Source organism: Cucurbita pepo, chromosome 1 (assembly GCF_057944985.1).
Source record: "Cucurbita pepo subsp. pepo isolate OVF chromosome 1, ASM5794498v1, whole genome shotgun sequence".
NCBI classification, from domain to species: Eukaryota; Viridiplantae; Streptophyta; class Magnoliopsida; order Cucurbitales; family Cucurbitaceae; genus Cucurbita; species Cucurbita pepo.
Window position 1 is genome coordinate 14150215 of NC_141798.1, and position 17636 is coordinate 14167850.

Here is a 17636-nt window from a genome sequence, read left to right on the forward strand (position 1 = left end):
AATTTATAAGATGTTTCTAAATCTAAAAAAAACAAACCTGAAAAAAAAAGAGAAAACCAATGAAGAATAGGGAGCAAGAAAACTTTGCCAATGATAAACTGAAATTGATATGACTTTCATTTTTAATCCAAGTTTTATATGAAAATATTTGGTTTCAAATGAGAGCACGTTAAGTTAATTTCTCATTTATTTGGAAAGTAGGTTATTAGGTCAATATCGTTATTTGTTATAATCAAGATATTATATGTTTTAGTTCGTTACGTATCGTCGATTCATTAAGTTATTATGTCAATATCATTATTTGTTCTAATCAAGATATTATCAGTTTTATTTCGTTACTTATGGTCATTTTACCGTTTTTAAATGTCTCTATTAGAGAGAGATTTTCACATCCTTATTATGACTTGAACGTTCTCCAGTAGATCATTTATCTTCCTTGACACAAAAGCCTCTTCAAGATAGAAGTCATATTTAAAATAACAACCTTTATTATATAATATAATAAAAAATATTATTTTAATTAGGTCATATTTAAATAAAACATTTCAATACATATCTATCAAATTTGGATGCAGTATAAATTATATATATATTTAATTTACGGTGAATATTTCTCTCCTAATATGAAGATTACAAATCAAAAATATTTTTTCTTTTATATTTAATATATAAAATTATTAAATATTAATCTGAATCTTTTAAACTTTTATTATAATTTAGGTTCGTTTGACAGATGTTATAAACTCTAATAATATAAAATTAATTAATTCTTTTTTATTCATTAATTATAGATCAATTATACTATAGACCTATAATTGAACTCTTGTGCCCTATACTAAGTTGTGTTCACGTATGTAATCACTACAATCAAGTCGATTATCAATTCTAAACGAATTATTTGTAACTATCGTTAGATTAAAAGTTTGTTTTACCCTTGTAAATATATTTTTCACTATAAGAACTACTGAATTTCTAATAAACAATTTTTTTACGATTAACTATAAATTAAGTCATACCAATGAGAGGGTGTGCTCTCATTGTTCAAGTTTAAAAAATGGTAGACATATTATCATCCCATAAAATACTAATCTTCTCAATCAACACATTTAGAAGAAGAGATTAAATATTTCGTAATTCAATCTTAAATATTTTGTGCTTTTCAAAGCTAATATTCTAATCACAAATATAAAATAGATATTTTGTGCTTTCGGCTTCCCCTCAAGGTTTTCCACAGCTTGGCTGACACACGGTTCAGTGTTTGGGTCTGATATCATTTGTAATAGTCCAATCCCACAACTAGCAGATATTGTCCAGTTGCCTCGTTATGTATCATAGTCAACCTCACAGTTTTAAAATGTGTCTACTATGGAGAGGGAGAAGTTTTCACATGCCTATAAGGAAGGCTTAGTTTCCCTCTCCACCTAATGTGACTATATTGCACCAAATATTGAGGTCATTGAAGGCAAAATTTAGATGAACCAACTCCATTATATAACTTCTCTCAAATGACATCTCAACTCAAAGAATTATGTCAAATCAACACATAGTCAAGGACAAAATAGATAGGTAAGAATTGTCCCTTTGGAGCCCCTCTTATTATGTAACATAGATTTAATAGTTGGAGAACCATCTACCCGTTTTCCACCTTAATATATTACTATAGGGTCAAATCTCCATTAGTAAGAATATATATATATATATATATATATATTTATTTATTTAAGGTCGCTACTGTATACAAACTATAAACATTGAATGCGGAAGACTTCATTTAAATTCCATAAAACATAACCTTTAACTTAAAACACAGTCATAGACTTACGTGTTTCAAAAACATCTTTAAAACGGCACAACAAAAGACCCGAAATAAAATAAATAAGCGTTTAAGTTTAAGACATACTATTCTATCCTAAGTCTAAGAAATAAATACCACTATCCTATGCATGTGCCATGATCTCGAGTTGTGATGCCGTCTTCAGCCGTACAGGAATGCCTTGCTTTAACCTGAAAAATGTAGTAGCACATGGCTAGAGTATTTAAAGAAATACTCAATAAGTGACCCCACTATTGGGGTTAAATGCAACAATCACATGCAATGAAATGATGGGACCTATCTTTCGTTTCGTTTCGTTTCTCCTACGGTGCAATCCTAACAGGTAATCGTGGATGTGTACCATATACTCTACACGCAGCCCATACGTGCGAGTATGGGCTCACCAGCTAGTTCGCACACCACTGGGCCACTGTCCCTAGCCGGTGGGCATACTCTGGGAGGCCCTTATACCGGGACCCGTTAAAACTAGAACTGTCACGGTAGCGCTATGCAAGGCATAACGATCGTTGTCCTGCCATTGGATGTACGCGTACGTACCCTCGTGATGGGATAGGGGTATCCCCCCAAATGCATGAACACACAATATGCATGAGGTCCCACTAGTTCGACAGTTATCATTAATGAACATAATCCCGTGTCACGTTTTCATGCTTACATGTCATTCTCATTCTCATTTTGTTACATATCATACATATTCCTAGCGGGATTATGTTTCATGCAATTTCCAGTATTTCATGTCATACAATTCATACAGTTTCATTCACATATTCCATACAAACGTGCCATAATCATTCAAGGACCTCATATCGTTACATGCATTACACATCACATCAGACTAAAAGCATACATAGCATACATTCACGTTCACCTAACTACGTACGTAAGCACAATAATCTAGCATACAATGTATCATATCATAAACAAGTCATAACGTAAACACTTCATAGTCGTATCGTTCTCTAACTTACCATAGCCTTAACGTTCTTATACCTATCACAGACATATCATTACGTAACGTACTTTAACGCTATCGTTCTATCAATCTATCACAAACCTATCCCTTTCTACCCATAACCTAACCGTATTCTTTCATCAATCTCTCCTATCCATAGCACTCTGGTATGTAACCTAACCTTAACGTTTCATGAACGTATCTTACTCCTATCGTTACATTTCGTTTTGTGCATCCTTCCCGTATCCCATCTCAAACATCTCCTTGAGCACATCGTACCATAATTATTATCATACAATCCACATATTATAACATAACATAACATAACATATAGGAAGCATATTGATCCACAGACAATTCACACATATCAATATATATGACACGTGCAGAACCACAGGGCACGTGTCAACATCAAATATAACCATGCCGATAGTAAGATCACTTACCTAGCTAGCTTAAATCGTTGTCACGAATATATCTTTAATGAAAGTTCGATTCCGTCCTTTGAAATCCGGGTCAACCTATATGAGCCCATGACATTAGTTTCGGGTTTGAATTCTACAACATTATTTCTCTAATTTACATTTGTCCATTGTTAGAAGTCTTGAAATTTTATATATCTATAATTATATTTATATTAAAAATCTCATTTTTCATGGTTACTGTTGTATAAAAAGTAGATATAGCTAAGTTATTCTCAGCTTTACTATTATCTATTTACCTTTCCCTCCATATTTAGTTTGTGGTTTTTAATTCCCTAATCTCTTTTTTTTATCTGTTGCCTTTTAATTCTGTTCTATTCCAAATTTACAGTGGATCTCTATTTCCAAATTTTTTCTTTTCTCAGTGTTTCCTATTTCCTTATCTCAGTTTCCTATTCAGAAGTTTTCTTGGCCATTCTATCTTTAATCTATTCATTTGGCTACTGATAAAAATTTAATCTAATATTACTAATCTGACCTGATTTACTAGAATTGTACAAATGATTGACATTTAGTTTCTAACTCAAAGCCAGATCATTGTAATAATTCACCGAAGATCTAACTATAATTTGTTGTGATTTCTAAAAAAACAGGATAAAAGAAAATGAAGATTTAATATATACCTTATTGATCAGATCTATCTTCACGTAAATCTCCCTTGAATCTCAACTGGGTAAAGGTCATTCTCATTCTTTTTTTTTTTCTCCTATTTTTCTGTTTCTTTTTTGCAGTAACCTTACTTTCGTGCTTAAGGATGAGATGATGAGAGATAATTGTCAGAAGGGATTAGAGGTTAGTGGAGAGAAGTGGGGAAATGTTGTTTTTATTTATTTATTTATTTATTATTATTATTTTAACTACCTTTTTATAATTATTTTTATTTGTTTATTTCTTACTTCTTTTTTTTTTTTTTTTTTTTTTTTTTTTTTTTTTTTTTGGCTATTACATATTTATATATATATATTTTACTATATGGATAACTACATGAATTCGATAAATATGTTGCATACATTTAGACTCTAATAGTAGAGTCACTAAAGGAATATTTCTTAAAGTACTCAAGTCATGTGTTATTTTTACGTTTCAGGTAAAAGAAAGACATCCTTATAGGGACAACAGAGCCGATGCATGAAGACCGTGGAGCTGGTGTTAGGGTAGTTGCTTTTCATCTTATTTTATACACAATATTCACTTGCAACCATAATGACGAATTGAATAATAGCAAAGTCACCTGACCATTTTATTTAGGAAACGTGTGGACTTGGGGCATTACAATATGTGGATTAGTACCAGGAAAAGAAGAGCATCACATCAAAACTCATTTTTCTTCACAAGGGAAGAAACAATGGCAAGCGAAGTTGGTGGGAAATTCAGGAGTTTCAACACATTGAGATGTTGAATTTGGGTAAACCTCTAGGCACTTTTGGTGACATCTAGTGATGTCGCATGCATATTCGAACAGCTTCACATCACATTGCTTTGCGTGGGTTGCTAGAGGCACCATCCAACCAGCTACACAAATTTTCAAAGTTATACATGCTTTAATACTCATCTAGGCTTACAACACAAAACTTAAAGGCATCTAAACAACCATACGTACCTGAGAGAACCAGGACAAGAACGAAGAGGGAGCAAGAGAAGTTCGCCATCTCCTAAAATACCAGTGTTATAATATACTAAAGTTTATGGTTTGAATGTAGAGTTGGTTTGCTCATGTGTCATTGTAGAGTGTATTTATATACACATTTTGTTTGATAAATATGGTGACTCACTAACTTTTATATCTTCATTGGAAAGTAGGGCAATTATGGTAGCTTCAAACTCCTATGGAATGTAACTAATCTTTTCATGGCATGACCTTAACTACCTAGACCAGAGTAGTATGTATGGTCCTATAAACTACAACTATTAAAGATTGTGACACTTGAATAAAGGAGTAAATGAATGAATGGAGACTATGTCTAGATGAAAATAATCTTGAGGATAGGATGTTAAAAAAAGCTTAAAAAAATTAAAAGTTATTATCTATTCAAACGTTAGTGTGTTTTGCTTGTAATAATTGTACGTAGGGTGACCTCCTAAGAATTTCCTTAGAATGCATGTAAGTTAGGACAGAACATATTGGAATGACTCGTGTTGATCTGTGGAAATAATATTCTCCCTTACAACCAAGGAATAAGTAACGTGACTATATCGCAGGAATATTCGGAAAGAGTCATCTCTATTGTATAAATTCTCTCGAATGCCACCTCAACTCAAAGAGTTATTTCAAATCAACACAGCCAAGGGCAAAATAGACATCAACACAACAAAAGGGCAAAATAGATATTTAATAAAAATTTAACCAAAGATAGGTAAGAATTGTAACATTGTAGAACCATCCCTTTTTTACCTAAATATAGTTTAACTATTAAGACATATATTATCCACCAAAAGATTAAATTTACATTCACTACTTATCTACTATATCAATATATATATATATGAATTCGTTCCCTACAAAAATAAATAATAAATAAATGATAATAAAAGTGATTTAATAATTTAAAATAGCTATTAATAATAAAATAATTTATTTTATAATTTATTAAAAAAATAGAGTTTTGAGGCTCCCTATCCATTAAAAAAAATAAAAAAGACTTATTTAATTTTATTTTTTTGTTTGAGTGCTAGTCTTATTTAAATCAAAAGTTCTTTTAAATTAAAAAAAAATGTATTATTATGCCAAATGACCTTGTGATTGTTTCGAGAACTCTCGTATATTCCCTCCGATTATTTTTGTAAATAAAAAAAATATTTATTTCTATTAATAACTAATTTATGTTAATATAGGAATTGAATCTACCAACCTATCCACAAATAATTTCATTTATGATTAAAGATAAAGATTGATGAGAAAGAGTTCAATCAAATTGTCAATTATTTACAATAACAACCATACGTTACATATTGTATTTCATAATAATGTTCCTTTCTAACAAAAATACTATATTTCATCTAATATTTTACTGATGATGTTACAAGTTATGAAACGTCAATCTTGTAAGACGAAGATTTGGTAGCTTATAAATTAAATTATATCGAAATTAGTAGTTTAATCATTAAAAAACATCGTGACCGAATATACATATTCACTTTCTCTACTTGCAACTTTTCTAAAAGTAGCTGGATTTATTTTATTATAACACATTATATTAGTAGGTCAAGTGAGAAGGAATGAAATGGAGAATTATGCTAAAAAAGTTGTATCCATAGAGGCATCAAATCATTTTATTTAATGGAGACGGGTAAAAATCATAATTGATCACTTTCTAGCGATCATGGAAGCAACAACAAAAGCAAAAATAAAATAGTTACAGGGGATTGGTTGAATTCATAGAGACATTCAACCGTTTTATTTAATAGAGACCGTGATAAAAACGAGAATTAATCATCTTCTAGCAATCATGGAAACAATAGCAAATATAGTTAAATGGGATTTGTCCAATTGGAACACATTCAGATGTTGATTTGGGAAACTTTTGTAAACATCTCTCACTACAATCTTTAGGTACGCATCCTTCGTACAACTTATCTTCACATTGTATTGCATTGACCGACAACATGCATGCCGCTGTCAAAAATCAAATACTTATTAAAACGGAATTTTTGAAACTTCATAAGATGTTTCTAAATCTAAAAAACAAACCTGAGAAAATGAGGAAACCAATAAAGAATAGGGAGCAAGAAAACTTTGCCATTTCGTATAAAAAGCAATGATACACTGAAATTGATATGTGATTGAAAGGTGTAGGATACTTTCATTTTTAATCTAAGATTTATATAAAAATATTTGGTTTCAAATAAGGCAACACATTAAGTTAATTTGTCTTTTATTTGGAAAGTTTGCCAATTATGATAAGTTACAACTTTTTTTACTGTCTTGGATGGAGAGTCATCGACCATTTTATTTAGGAAACGTGTGGACTTTTAGGGCATTACAATATGTGGATTAGTACAAGGAAAAGAAGAGCATCACATCAAAACTCAATTTTCTTCACAAGGGAAGAAACAATGGCAAGCAAAGTTGGTGGGAAATTCAGGAGTTTCAACACATTGAGATGTTGAATTTGGGTAAACCTCTAGGCACTTTTGGTGACATCCAGTGGTGTCGCATGCATATTCGAACATCTTCACATCACACTGTTTTGCGTGGGTTTCTAGAGGCACAATCCAACCAGCTGCACAAATTTTCAAAGTTATACATGCTTTAATATCCATCCAAGCTTACAACACAAAACTTAAAGACATCTAAACAACCATACGTACCTGAGAGAACCAGGACAAGAACAAAGAGGGAACAAGAGAAGTTCGCCATCTCCTAAAATATCAGTGTTATAATAGACTAAATTTATGTGTTTGAATGTAGAGTTGGTTTGCTCATTTGCCATTGTAGAGTCTGTATTTATATACACATTTTGTTTAACAAATATGGTGACTATAACTTTTATATCTTCATTGAAAAGTAGGCCAACAATGGTAGCTTCAAACCCCTGTGGAATTAACTAATCTTTTCATGGAATGACCTTAACTACCTCGACCAGAGTCGTATGTATCGTTATATAAATTACAACTATTAAAGATTGTGACATCCGAGTAAATGAGTAAATGAATGAATCGAGACTATGTCCGGATGAAAATAATCTTGTAGATAGGATGTTAAGAAAAGCTTAAAAAAATTCACGTATTGTGACATCCGAGTAGAGTGATGCCCTTATTTTCCTTGCACTAATCCACGTATTGTAATGCTTTAATTCCCCACATTTCCTAAATAAAATGGCCAGGTGACTTTGCTGTTATTCAACTTGTTATTATGGTTGCAAGTGAAAATTGTGTATAAAATAAGATGAAAAGCAACTACCCTAACACCGGCTCTATGGTCTTCGTGCACTGTCATTCGTATAAGGATGTCTTGCTTTTACCTGAAACGTAAAAATAGCACATGACTTACACTTTAAGAAATACTTAGTAAGTGATTTCACTATTAGAGTCGTGAAATGCAGATGTATGCAACATATTTATTAATTAAAAAAGTTATTATATTATTATTAATAAATATTTTAAATTATTAAATAACTTTTTTATTGAACTAATTCACATCGTTATCCATATAGTAAATATATAAAATAGCTATTAATATGACAAATAATGATATTGACATAATTACCCTAATAACGGTTGATCCAAGAACCAAAAAAAAATTGTAAGTTATCATAGGAAATGGAAAAATTTTCTTGCTCCCTATTCTTCATTGGTTTCCTCCTTTTCTCAGGTTTGTTTTTTAGATTTAGAAACATCTTATAAACTTTCAAGGATTTCGTACATTTTTGTTTAATAACTATTAGATTTTTGACAGCTGCATGTTGTCCGTTAATGCAATTCAATGTAAAGAGAAGTTGTAGGAAGGATGCCTACCTAATGATTGTAGCAAGAGATGTTCACAGAGGTTTCCCCAATCAACTTCTGAATGTGTTCCAATTGGACAAATCCTATTTAACTATATTTGCTATTGTTTTCATGATGGCTAGAGGGTAATCAATTCGGGTTTCTATCACTGTCTCCATTAAATAAGACGGTTGAATGTCTCATTTTTTCTTTCGTTTTTGCTTACATGATTTCTAGAGAGTGATCAATTATGGTTTTTACCGGTCTCTATTAAATAAAATGGTTGGATGCCTCTATGGATTCAACTTTTTTTTAGCATAATTCTCCATTTTGATTCCTTTCTCGCCCGTCTTAATTTAAACTTTCATTGTCTTTGGACGGCTAACTTGACCTCTAATATAATGTGTTATAATAAACCCAACAACTATTAGAAAAATTGTAAGTAGAGAAAGAGAACATATATATTCTGTCCAGATGTTTTTTAACTGTTAAACTGCTAATCTAAATATAACTTAATTTATTAGCTACCAAATTGTCAGTCTTATAAGATTGGCATTTCTTAACTTGTAACATCATTAGTGAAAGATGAAATATAGTATTTTTGTTATAAAGGAATATGTCAGAATCTTTAATAGTTGTAATTTATATAACAATACATACTACTCTAGTCGAGGTAGTTAAGGTCATTCCATGAAAAGATTAGTTACATTCCATAGGGGTTTGAAGTTACTTACCATAATTGGCTACTTTCCAATGAAGATATAAAACTTATTGAGTCACCATATTTGTCAAACAAAATGTGTATAAATACCGGCTGTACAATGGCAAATGAGCAAACCAACTCTACATTCAAACACATAAATTTAGTATATTATAACACTGATATTTTAGGAGATGGCAAACTTCTCTTGCTCCCTCTTTGTTCTTGTTCTGGTTCTCTTAGGTACGTATGGTTGTTTAGATGCCTTTAAGTTTTGTGTTGTAAGCTTGGATGGGTGTTAGACTATGTATAACTTTGAAATTTTGTGCAGGTGCCTCTAGCAACCCACGCAAAACAATGTGATGTGAAGATGTTCGAATATGCATGCGACGCCACTGGATGTCACCAAAAGTGCGTAGAGGTTTACCCAAATTCAACATCTCAATGTGTTGAAACTCCAGAATTTCCCACCATCTTTGCTTGCCATTGTTTCTTTCCTTGTGAAGAAAATTGAGTTTTGATGTGATGCCCTTCTTTTCCTTGTACTAATCCACTTAGATTCTAATGACTTAATTCCTCCCGTTTCCTAAATAAAATGGTCATGTGACTTTGCTGTTATTCAATTTGTCATTATGGTTTTAAACGATCCAAATGAAGGATTATGAAACTCAAAGATTGTTGAAAGTGTCTACAAAAGATGTTTGTTTTCAATGCCCTAAAGAATTTTAAGGCCTCAAGGTCTTTGGAAAAGACTTAGAAAGGAACATCCTCCGTTTTTATTCTTTAAAGGTAAATCCTTATAGGTAAATAAAAATGATCCATAGAGTAAATAGTTTATATTTAAAAAAGTGAAAAATATAAAATAATTTTTTTTTGAATAAAATAATTTAATAGTTTATATTTTTAGAAAAAATTTATATCTTTTTGAATAAAATAATTATAAAAAAATGTAAAATTACTAAATTAGCCTTGAACTTTAAATTAAATTGGAAAGATGAGAAAGTCCTTCCCATATAATCAACACCCTATACAAAATCTAATGAATCTAAAAAACCAACCATAGGCTCTGTCCCAAATTTAGATATGATCTCTAAAAGATTTACCACTCATCACATTCAACCGCTAACATTTGAAGATTAAGTCGACAACCCATAAATGTGTAAGCATCTCCCACAAGAACTCTAGAAAGTTGGAGATTTTAAATTCAGAGTGGTTCTCAAGTTAGCTCAAGCTCCATCTATAAATTATGAAGTTTGGTGGAATCATTTGGAGAAAGAAACAAGAGTTGGCCAGCCTCCCATCACAAGTTAGAAGAGTTTAGATTTTGGGTCTCTTCATCTTGAATTTCTTCCAATTTGGAGAGTTATATTGGATTATTTCCCTTCAAACTTATTCCTACATCTTCTAAATAAGACTACCCACAACTTTGTGAAAGAAACAAGTGTTGAAAATTTCTAAATCTCACTTCCCCAAAGGAAGTTGCCATTAAAAAGCTCAAGAAAAACCATGAAGTTACAATCTAAGATTTACGCGAGTTTGTCATATCTAACCTATCCCATTTAATTCTTGCACTTTCAAGGAGGATTTCTAGTGAAGACCACGGTAACGACCCGAAATTTTCTGCTTAATTTAAGGTCGCTATTGTATATGTACCATAAATATTGAATGCGAAAGACTTCATTTAAATTCCATAAAACATAACCTTTATCATAAAACACAGCTATGGACTTACATGTTTCGAAAACATCTTTAAAACAATACAACAAAATACCCGAAATAAAATAAATAAGCGTTTAAGTTTAAAGCATCCTATTCTAGCCTATGTCTAAGAAAATAAATACCACTATCCTATGCATGTGCCATGGTCTCGAGTTGCGATGTCGTCGTCAGCCATACAGGAATGCCTTGCCTTAACCTGAAGAAGTAGTAGCACATGGCTTGAGTATTTAAAGAAATACTCAGTAAGTGACCCCACTATTGGGTTTAAATGCAACAATCACATGCAAATGAGATGATGAGACCTATCTTTCAATCTGTCTTCCTACGGTGCTGTTCTAACCGGTAAATTTGGACGTGTACCATATACTCTACACACAGCCCATACGTGCGAGTATGGGCTCACCAGCCAGTTCGCACACTACTGGTCCACTTTCCTTGTCGGGCGAGCATACTCTGGGAGCTTCTTAGGCCTGACACTCGTTAGAACTAGTAACCGTCACGACAACGCTATGCAAAACATAACGATCGTTGTCCTGCCATTGGATGTACGCGTCCGTACCCTCGTTTTGGAATAGGGGTATCCCCCAAATGCATGAGCACACATAATGCATTAGGTCCCCAATATATCTACTTTTATCATTAATGAATATACCCCCGCTATCATCTTTCATGCTTAACATGTCATTTCTCATTTTAAGTCTACGTATCATACATAATCCTAACGGGGTTACATTTCATTTCATTTGTCGTGATATCATGTCATTCATAACATGCTGTATACATACAATTTAGAAAACATAACATAACGCTCCATGCTTTTAACATGTCATTTCATAACGTGCAATTCATACAACAATTACCTCATTGGTCACACAAAACAATCTAAACATGACACATCACATCACAATATATCGTATCATAAACATGGAGTATCGTAAACACTTCGTGGTCATATTGTTCCCTAACTTATCATAGCCTTAACGTTCTAATACCTATCACAGTCATATCGTTACGTGAACGTACCTTAGTCATATCATCACAGGAACGTATCATAACGCTATCGTTCTATCAATCCATCACAAACCTATCCCTTTCTACCCATATCCTAACCATATTCTTTCAACAATCTCTTCTATCCATAGCACTCCGGTATGTAACCTAACCTTAACGTTTCATGAATAAATCTTACTACTATCATTACATTTTGTTTTGTGCATCCTTCTCGTATCATATCTCAAACATATCCTTGAACACATCGTACCACAATTATTATCACACAACTCACATATTATAATAGAACATTAACATAATATAAGCATACCGATTCACGGATAATTCACACATATCAGTATATATGACTCGTGTAGAACCACAGGCACGTGTCAACATCAAATATAACCATGTCGATTGTAAGGCTACTTACCTGGCTAGCTTAAGTCATTGTCACGAATATATCTTTAATGAAAGTTCGATTCCGTCCTTTGAAATCCGAGTCAACCTACGAGCCCATGACATCAGTTTCAAGTTTGAACTCTACAAAATTATTTCTCTAATTTACATTGATCCATTGTTAAAAGTCTTGAAATGTTATATATCTATAATTATATTTTTATTAAAAATCTACTTTTCCATGGTTATGTATACAACAAAAAAAAAAAGAGTAGATACAACTATTTCAAGTTATTATAGGCTCTACTACTCTCTGGATTTCTCTCGATTTACCCTATGTATTTACCTTTCTCTATCTATTTAGTTTGTAGTTTTTAATTCCTTATTCTTCTTTTTTGTTTTTTTTCTATGGGTTACCTTTTAATTCGGTTCTCATGCATTCCAAATTTCTAGTGGATCTCTGTTTCCAAACTTTTCCTTATCTCAGTGTTTCCTGTTCACAAATTTTCTTGCTCATTCTCTTTTTAATCTATTAATTTGGCTACTAATCTAATATTATTAATCTGATGTGATTTACTAATATGATGTGATTTACTAGCATTTGTATAAATGATTGACATTTAGTTTCTAACTAAAAGCTAAACCATTGTAATAATTCAATGAAGATCTAACTATAATTGGCGGTCATTTCTAAAAAACATAGGATAAAAGAAAATGAAAATTTAATATATACTTGATTTAATATATACCTTATTGATCAAATCTATCTTCACGTAAATCTACTGTGAATCTCAACTAGGTAAAGGTCATTCTCATTTTTTTTCCCTCAAATAAATCTCACCATTATTGTTTTTCTATTTCTTTTTTGCAATACCTATTACTTTCTGGTGTAAGGGGGCAATGAAGAGAGATAATTGTGGGAAGAGATGAGAGGTTAGTGGAGAGAGGTGGGGAAAGGTTGTTTTAGTACTGAAATTGGATGGGTACTATGATCATTGGGCAATGCTCATGGAAAACTTTTTTAGTACTCGGTTTGGGGGAGAATGGGATTCCCGCAGCAATAGGACACATCGTTTTAACAGATACCCAGAAGAAGCAAATTGAAGATCATAAATTGAAAGATTTGAAAGCAAAGAATTATCTATTTCAAGCATTAGATCGTTCGATCTTGGAGACAACCCTCAACAAGGATACAACAAAAAAAAACATATGGGATTCTATGAAGTAGAAATATCAAGGTTCGACACGGGTAAAGCGTGCACATTTGCAATCTCTTCGAAAGGAGTTTGAAATGCTGCACATGAAGGTAGGAGAATCTGTGAGTGAGTATTTTCCTCGGACCCTTGGCATAGCCAACAAGATGAAACTAAATGGTGAGAACAAACAAGATGTTGAAGTAGTCGAAAAGATTCTGAGATCTATGACCCCCAAGTTTGATTATATTGTGTGTTCCATTGAGGCGTCGAAGGATACAACCATCTTAACCATTAATGAGTTGCAAAGCAGCCTGCTTGAACATGAACAACGCATGAGTTCTCATGTTGAAGAAGACCACGCTTTGAATATCACTCATGGTGAACAATCTAGAGGAAGGGGTCAAGGTTCTGGAAGTTTTAGAGGCAGAGGAAGGGGACGAGGCAGACAAACCTTCAACAGGCCACAGTGGAGTGCTATAATTGTCACAAGCTAAGAAATTTTCAATGGGAATCTCAAAGCAAGGAGAAAGAGGCAAACTATGCAGAAACTCAAGAAGAGATGCTGTTGACGGCTTACGTGAATATGAATAAGGTCAATAGAGAAGATATGTGGTTCCTTGACTCGGGATGTAGCAATCATATGTGTGGGAAGAAGGAATATTTTTTCAGATTTTGATGGAAGTTTTAGAGATTGCTTGAAGTTGGGCAACAACTCAAGCATGATTGTAACAGGAAAGAGTAATGTACGGCTGCAAGTTAATGGAATCATACCTATGTACCAGAGCTGAAGAACAATTTGTTGAGTATTGGGAAATTGCAATCAAAGGGGCTTACCATTTTGTTTCAAAATGGAACGTGCGAGGTGTTTCATCCTGAGAGGCTTAATCATAGAGACAAGAATGCCTTTGAATCGAATGTTCGTACTGCATGCTATATCTCAACTTGTAGCATCCACTTGTTTCAATACAATAACAAAATATATTGAACAACTTTGACACTGTAGATATGGAAGACTCTTGAGCAAAAGAACCACAGCTCAAATCTCCTCTCGAGTAAAAATGTTGCGGAGGCGGTTAAACAATCATCAATTTTTTTTGTCCACAAAAAAAAAAAAAGAGCCTGTTTTGAAATATAATTGAGAGGAGAGAAGTTCAAATTCTGCTCTTTCTCACTTCATGGTTCTTAATCATCTCCCTTTCAGCATTTTTTTATTTTTTATTTGAGAAATTTTATTGGGTTGGAATTTTTGGAATTTGATTAGCTATAAATTTACAATATACTCAAATTTACATGTTTATTATTATTATTATTATTATTATTATTATTATTATTATTATTATTATTATTATTATTTTATAATAATAGTAAAGTGAATATAACTCAATAGTAATTAAAATGTTAAATTAGGTCGGAGGTTCTGTTTCATCCACTAATCTATGTTTTAATTTAGGTTTATTTTTTTTAATAAGAAAAGAATTCCATAATTCAATTAGACAAAACCCAATCTAACTAGTTCATTTCATTTATTGAAAACTTTAAGTAGAATATTAACCTTATTTATTTATTTTCAAATATTTAATTAAACCACTAAATTTTAATATATATTTAAAAAAGTTGTGGAAGAATAAATAAAATAAAATTAAACTAAATAAAGCAATAAATATATACCGACATGGCAAGTAAAAATGTATCTTTTAAAATTAACTATAATCTGGGTAGATTAAGTTCCATTAATCCTAAGAAAAATTCATAAACTAGCTATATCTAGAAAATTTTCATTTATTTGAACCTAATCCAAACAAAAATATCTGAATTATACATGGAAGCCGGAACCAATTCATTCCAATTGAATTTGCAAGCCTGATGCATGACATAATTAGTTCATAATTCATCGTTTTCCCCATCACATTCCATATTATGTTTTCCATCCCTATATAAATCCTTCCCTTATTTTCAATCTTCATCTCATCTCTCATCGGAATTATGTGGACCCAAACCCTTCTGATCATGGCCGCTTTCATGTTCCTCCTCGCCCTAACCAACGCTCAAAACGCCCCCGGTGACTATCTCGCACTTCACAACCGCGCTCGAGCCCAGGTCGGCTTCGGCCCCATGCAATGGAGCAATACCGTGGCCGCGTACGCTCAAGCCTATGCGGAAAAAAGAAAGGGTGACTGCGCCATGATTCACTCAACCGGGCCGTACGGGGAAAATATAGCCGCGGGCTACTACCCTGAGTTCACTGGGGCGGATGCGGTGAAGTTGTGGGCGAACGAGAAGCCGCTGTATGATCATGCGTCGAATAAATGCGTGGGTGGTGAATGTGGGCACTACACTCAGATGGTGTGGCAGAGCTCGGTGCGGCTTGGATGTGCTAGAGTGCCCTGCAAGGCTAATTCTCAGTTTGTTGTTTGCAATTATGATCCTCCTGGCAACTATATTGGGGAAAAGCCTTATGATTCTTGGGTGGTATGAAGAGATTTGGTTTTAAAAATTTTATGAATGAAGTTTGTGAGAGAATCATGAATTTATTTATTGAAATAAAGCTATGATATTGTCTACAATAGTATTATATTGTCTAGAGCATAAAATCTTTTGACTTTGTTTTGACTTCCTTACTTATAAACTCATGATCCTAGAGTCTCCCCTCTCATTAAGTACACCACATAGAGCCACCTTTGAAGCCTATAGATTACCTATGATCATAGAGCCTCCCCTCGAACAAAATACACCATAGAGCCTCCCCTGAAGCCTATGAATTTCTAAAAGAAACTCCCTTTAATCGAGACTCGACTTCTTTCTTCGGAGACCTTAAACAAAATTGACAATTTGTTCGACATGTTTGACTACGATTTTTAGGCTTACAACTTTTTTGTTCAATAGAGCTAAGTTAAGTTCATAGTCTGTTACCATGTTACTAAGCACAAATCTCTACAATGTTATATGATATTTGTCCACTTTGAACATAACATCATGAGTTTGCTTCGAGCTCCCACAAGAAGTCATGTTAAGGAAAATGTATTCTTTAGTTATAAATCTATGATCATTTCCGAACAGTCTTCAACACTAAGAGCATCAGCCACCAGCCAATTGCTGTTCCAAGTCACTCGGAAGAAATGCCCTCGGCGGAGATACGGAAAACCAGTCACGGTGTTTTCGGCCTCCAAATCGGGAGACCCACAACGACGGCGATTAACTCCGCTGCAATATGATACCCACACCGGAGACGAAGACCCATTGCCGCAACCTATCGGCATTTACCGGCTCTAAATATGGAGACCAACAGGGCCGGAGTAGCTGCACCCTTGAATTATTTAGCGAAATAGAATGTTGTTTTTAAATGGGGGATATGCAAGAGAATGCATTCAATGAGCATAAGAAGAAATTAACTAGTGCACCATTACTTGTCTTGCCTAACTTTGATAAATCTTTTGAAATTGAGTGGGATGCAAGCGGTTTGGGCATAGATGCTGTTTTGATGCAAGATGGAAAACCTTTAATATATTTAAGTGAAAAACTAAATGGGACAACATTGAACTATTCTATCTATAATAAAGAATTGTTTGCTTTAGTCCGCACATTGCAAGTGTGACAATACTACTATTGACGATGATTATGACGATAAGAATGACTATCACAATAATCATAATAACGATGATTATAATTATGATTATTATGATCATTGTGATAATAATGATGATATAATAATGATAATAATTATAATAATTATAATAATTATAATGATAATTATCATAATGATAATAATAATCATAATATAATATTTCGATATATATACATAAGAAGGCTTATAATTATAAATATATGCAAAATATAATATATTTTAGAAACGGTCAATCTAAAATACTATTATTCCCAATTGTGGCTTGGATTCTTTAATAATCTAAAAAGTACTCTAGTCAAACTTCTAAACTAAAAAATT

General features: G+C 32.7%; 1 protein-coding gene across 1 annotated transcript; it reads left to right on the forward strand.

Annotated features, from left to right (window-relative positions):
• Positions 1–15703: 15703 nt before the first annotated feature.
• LOC147794829 (basic form of pathogenesis-related protein 1-like) lies at positions 15704–16171 on the forward strand. Its single transcript, XM_087125582.1, has one exon. The coding sequence runs from the start codon at positions 15704–15706 to the stop codon at positions 16169–16171; it is 468 nt and encodes a 155-aa protein (XP_086981708.1).
• The last annotated feature ends 1465 nt before the right edge of the window (positions 16172–17636 follow it).

What these genes read in the sequence shown, in the direction of transcription:
- LOC147794829 (XM_087125582.1), top strand. Translation starts at nt 15,704, where the DNA reads ATGGCCGCTTTCATGTTCCTCCTCGCCCTAACCAACGCTCAAAACGCC.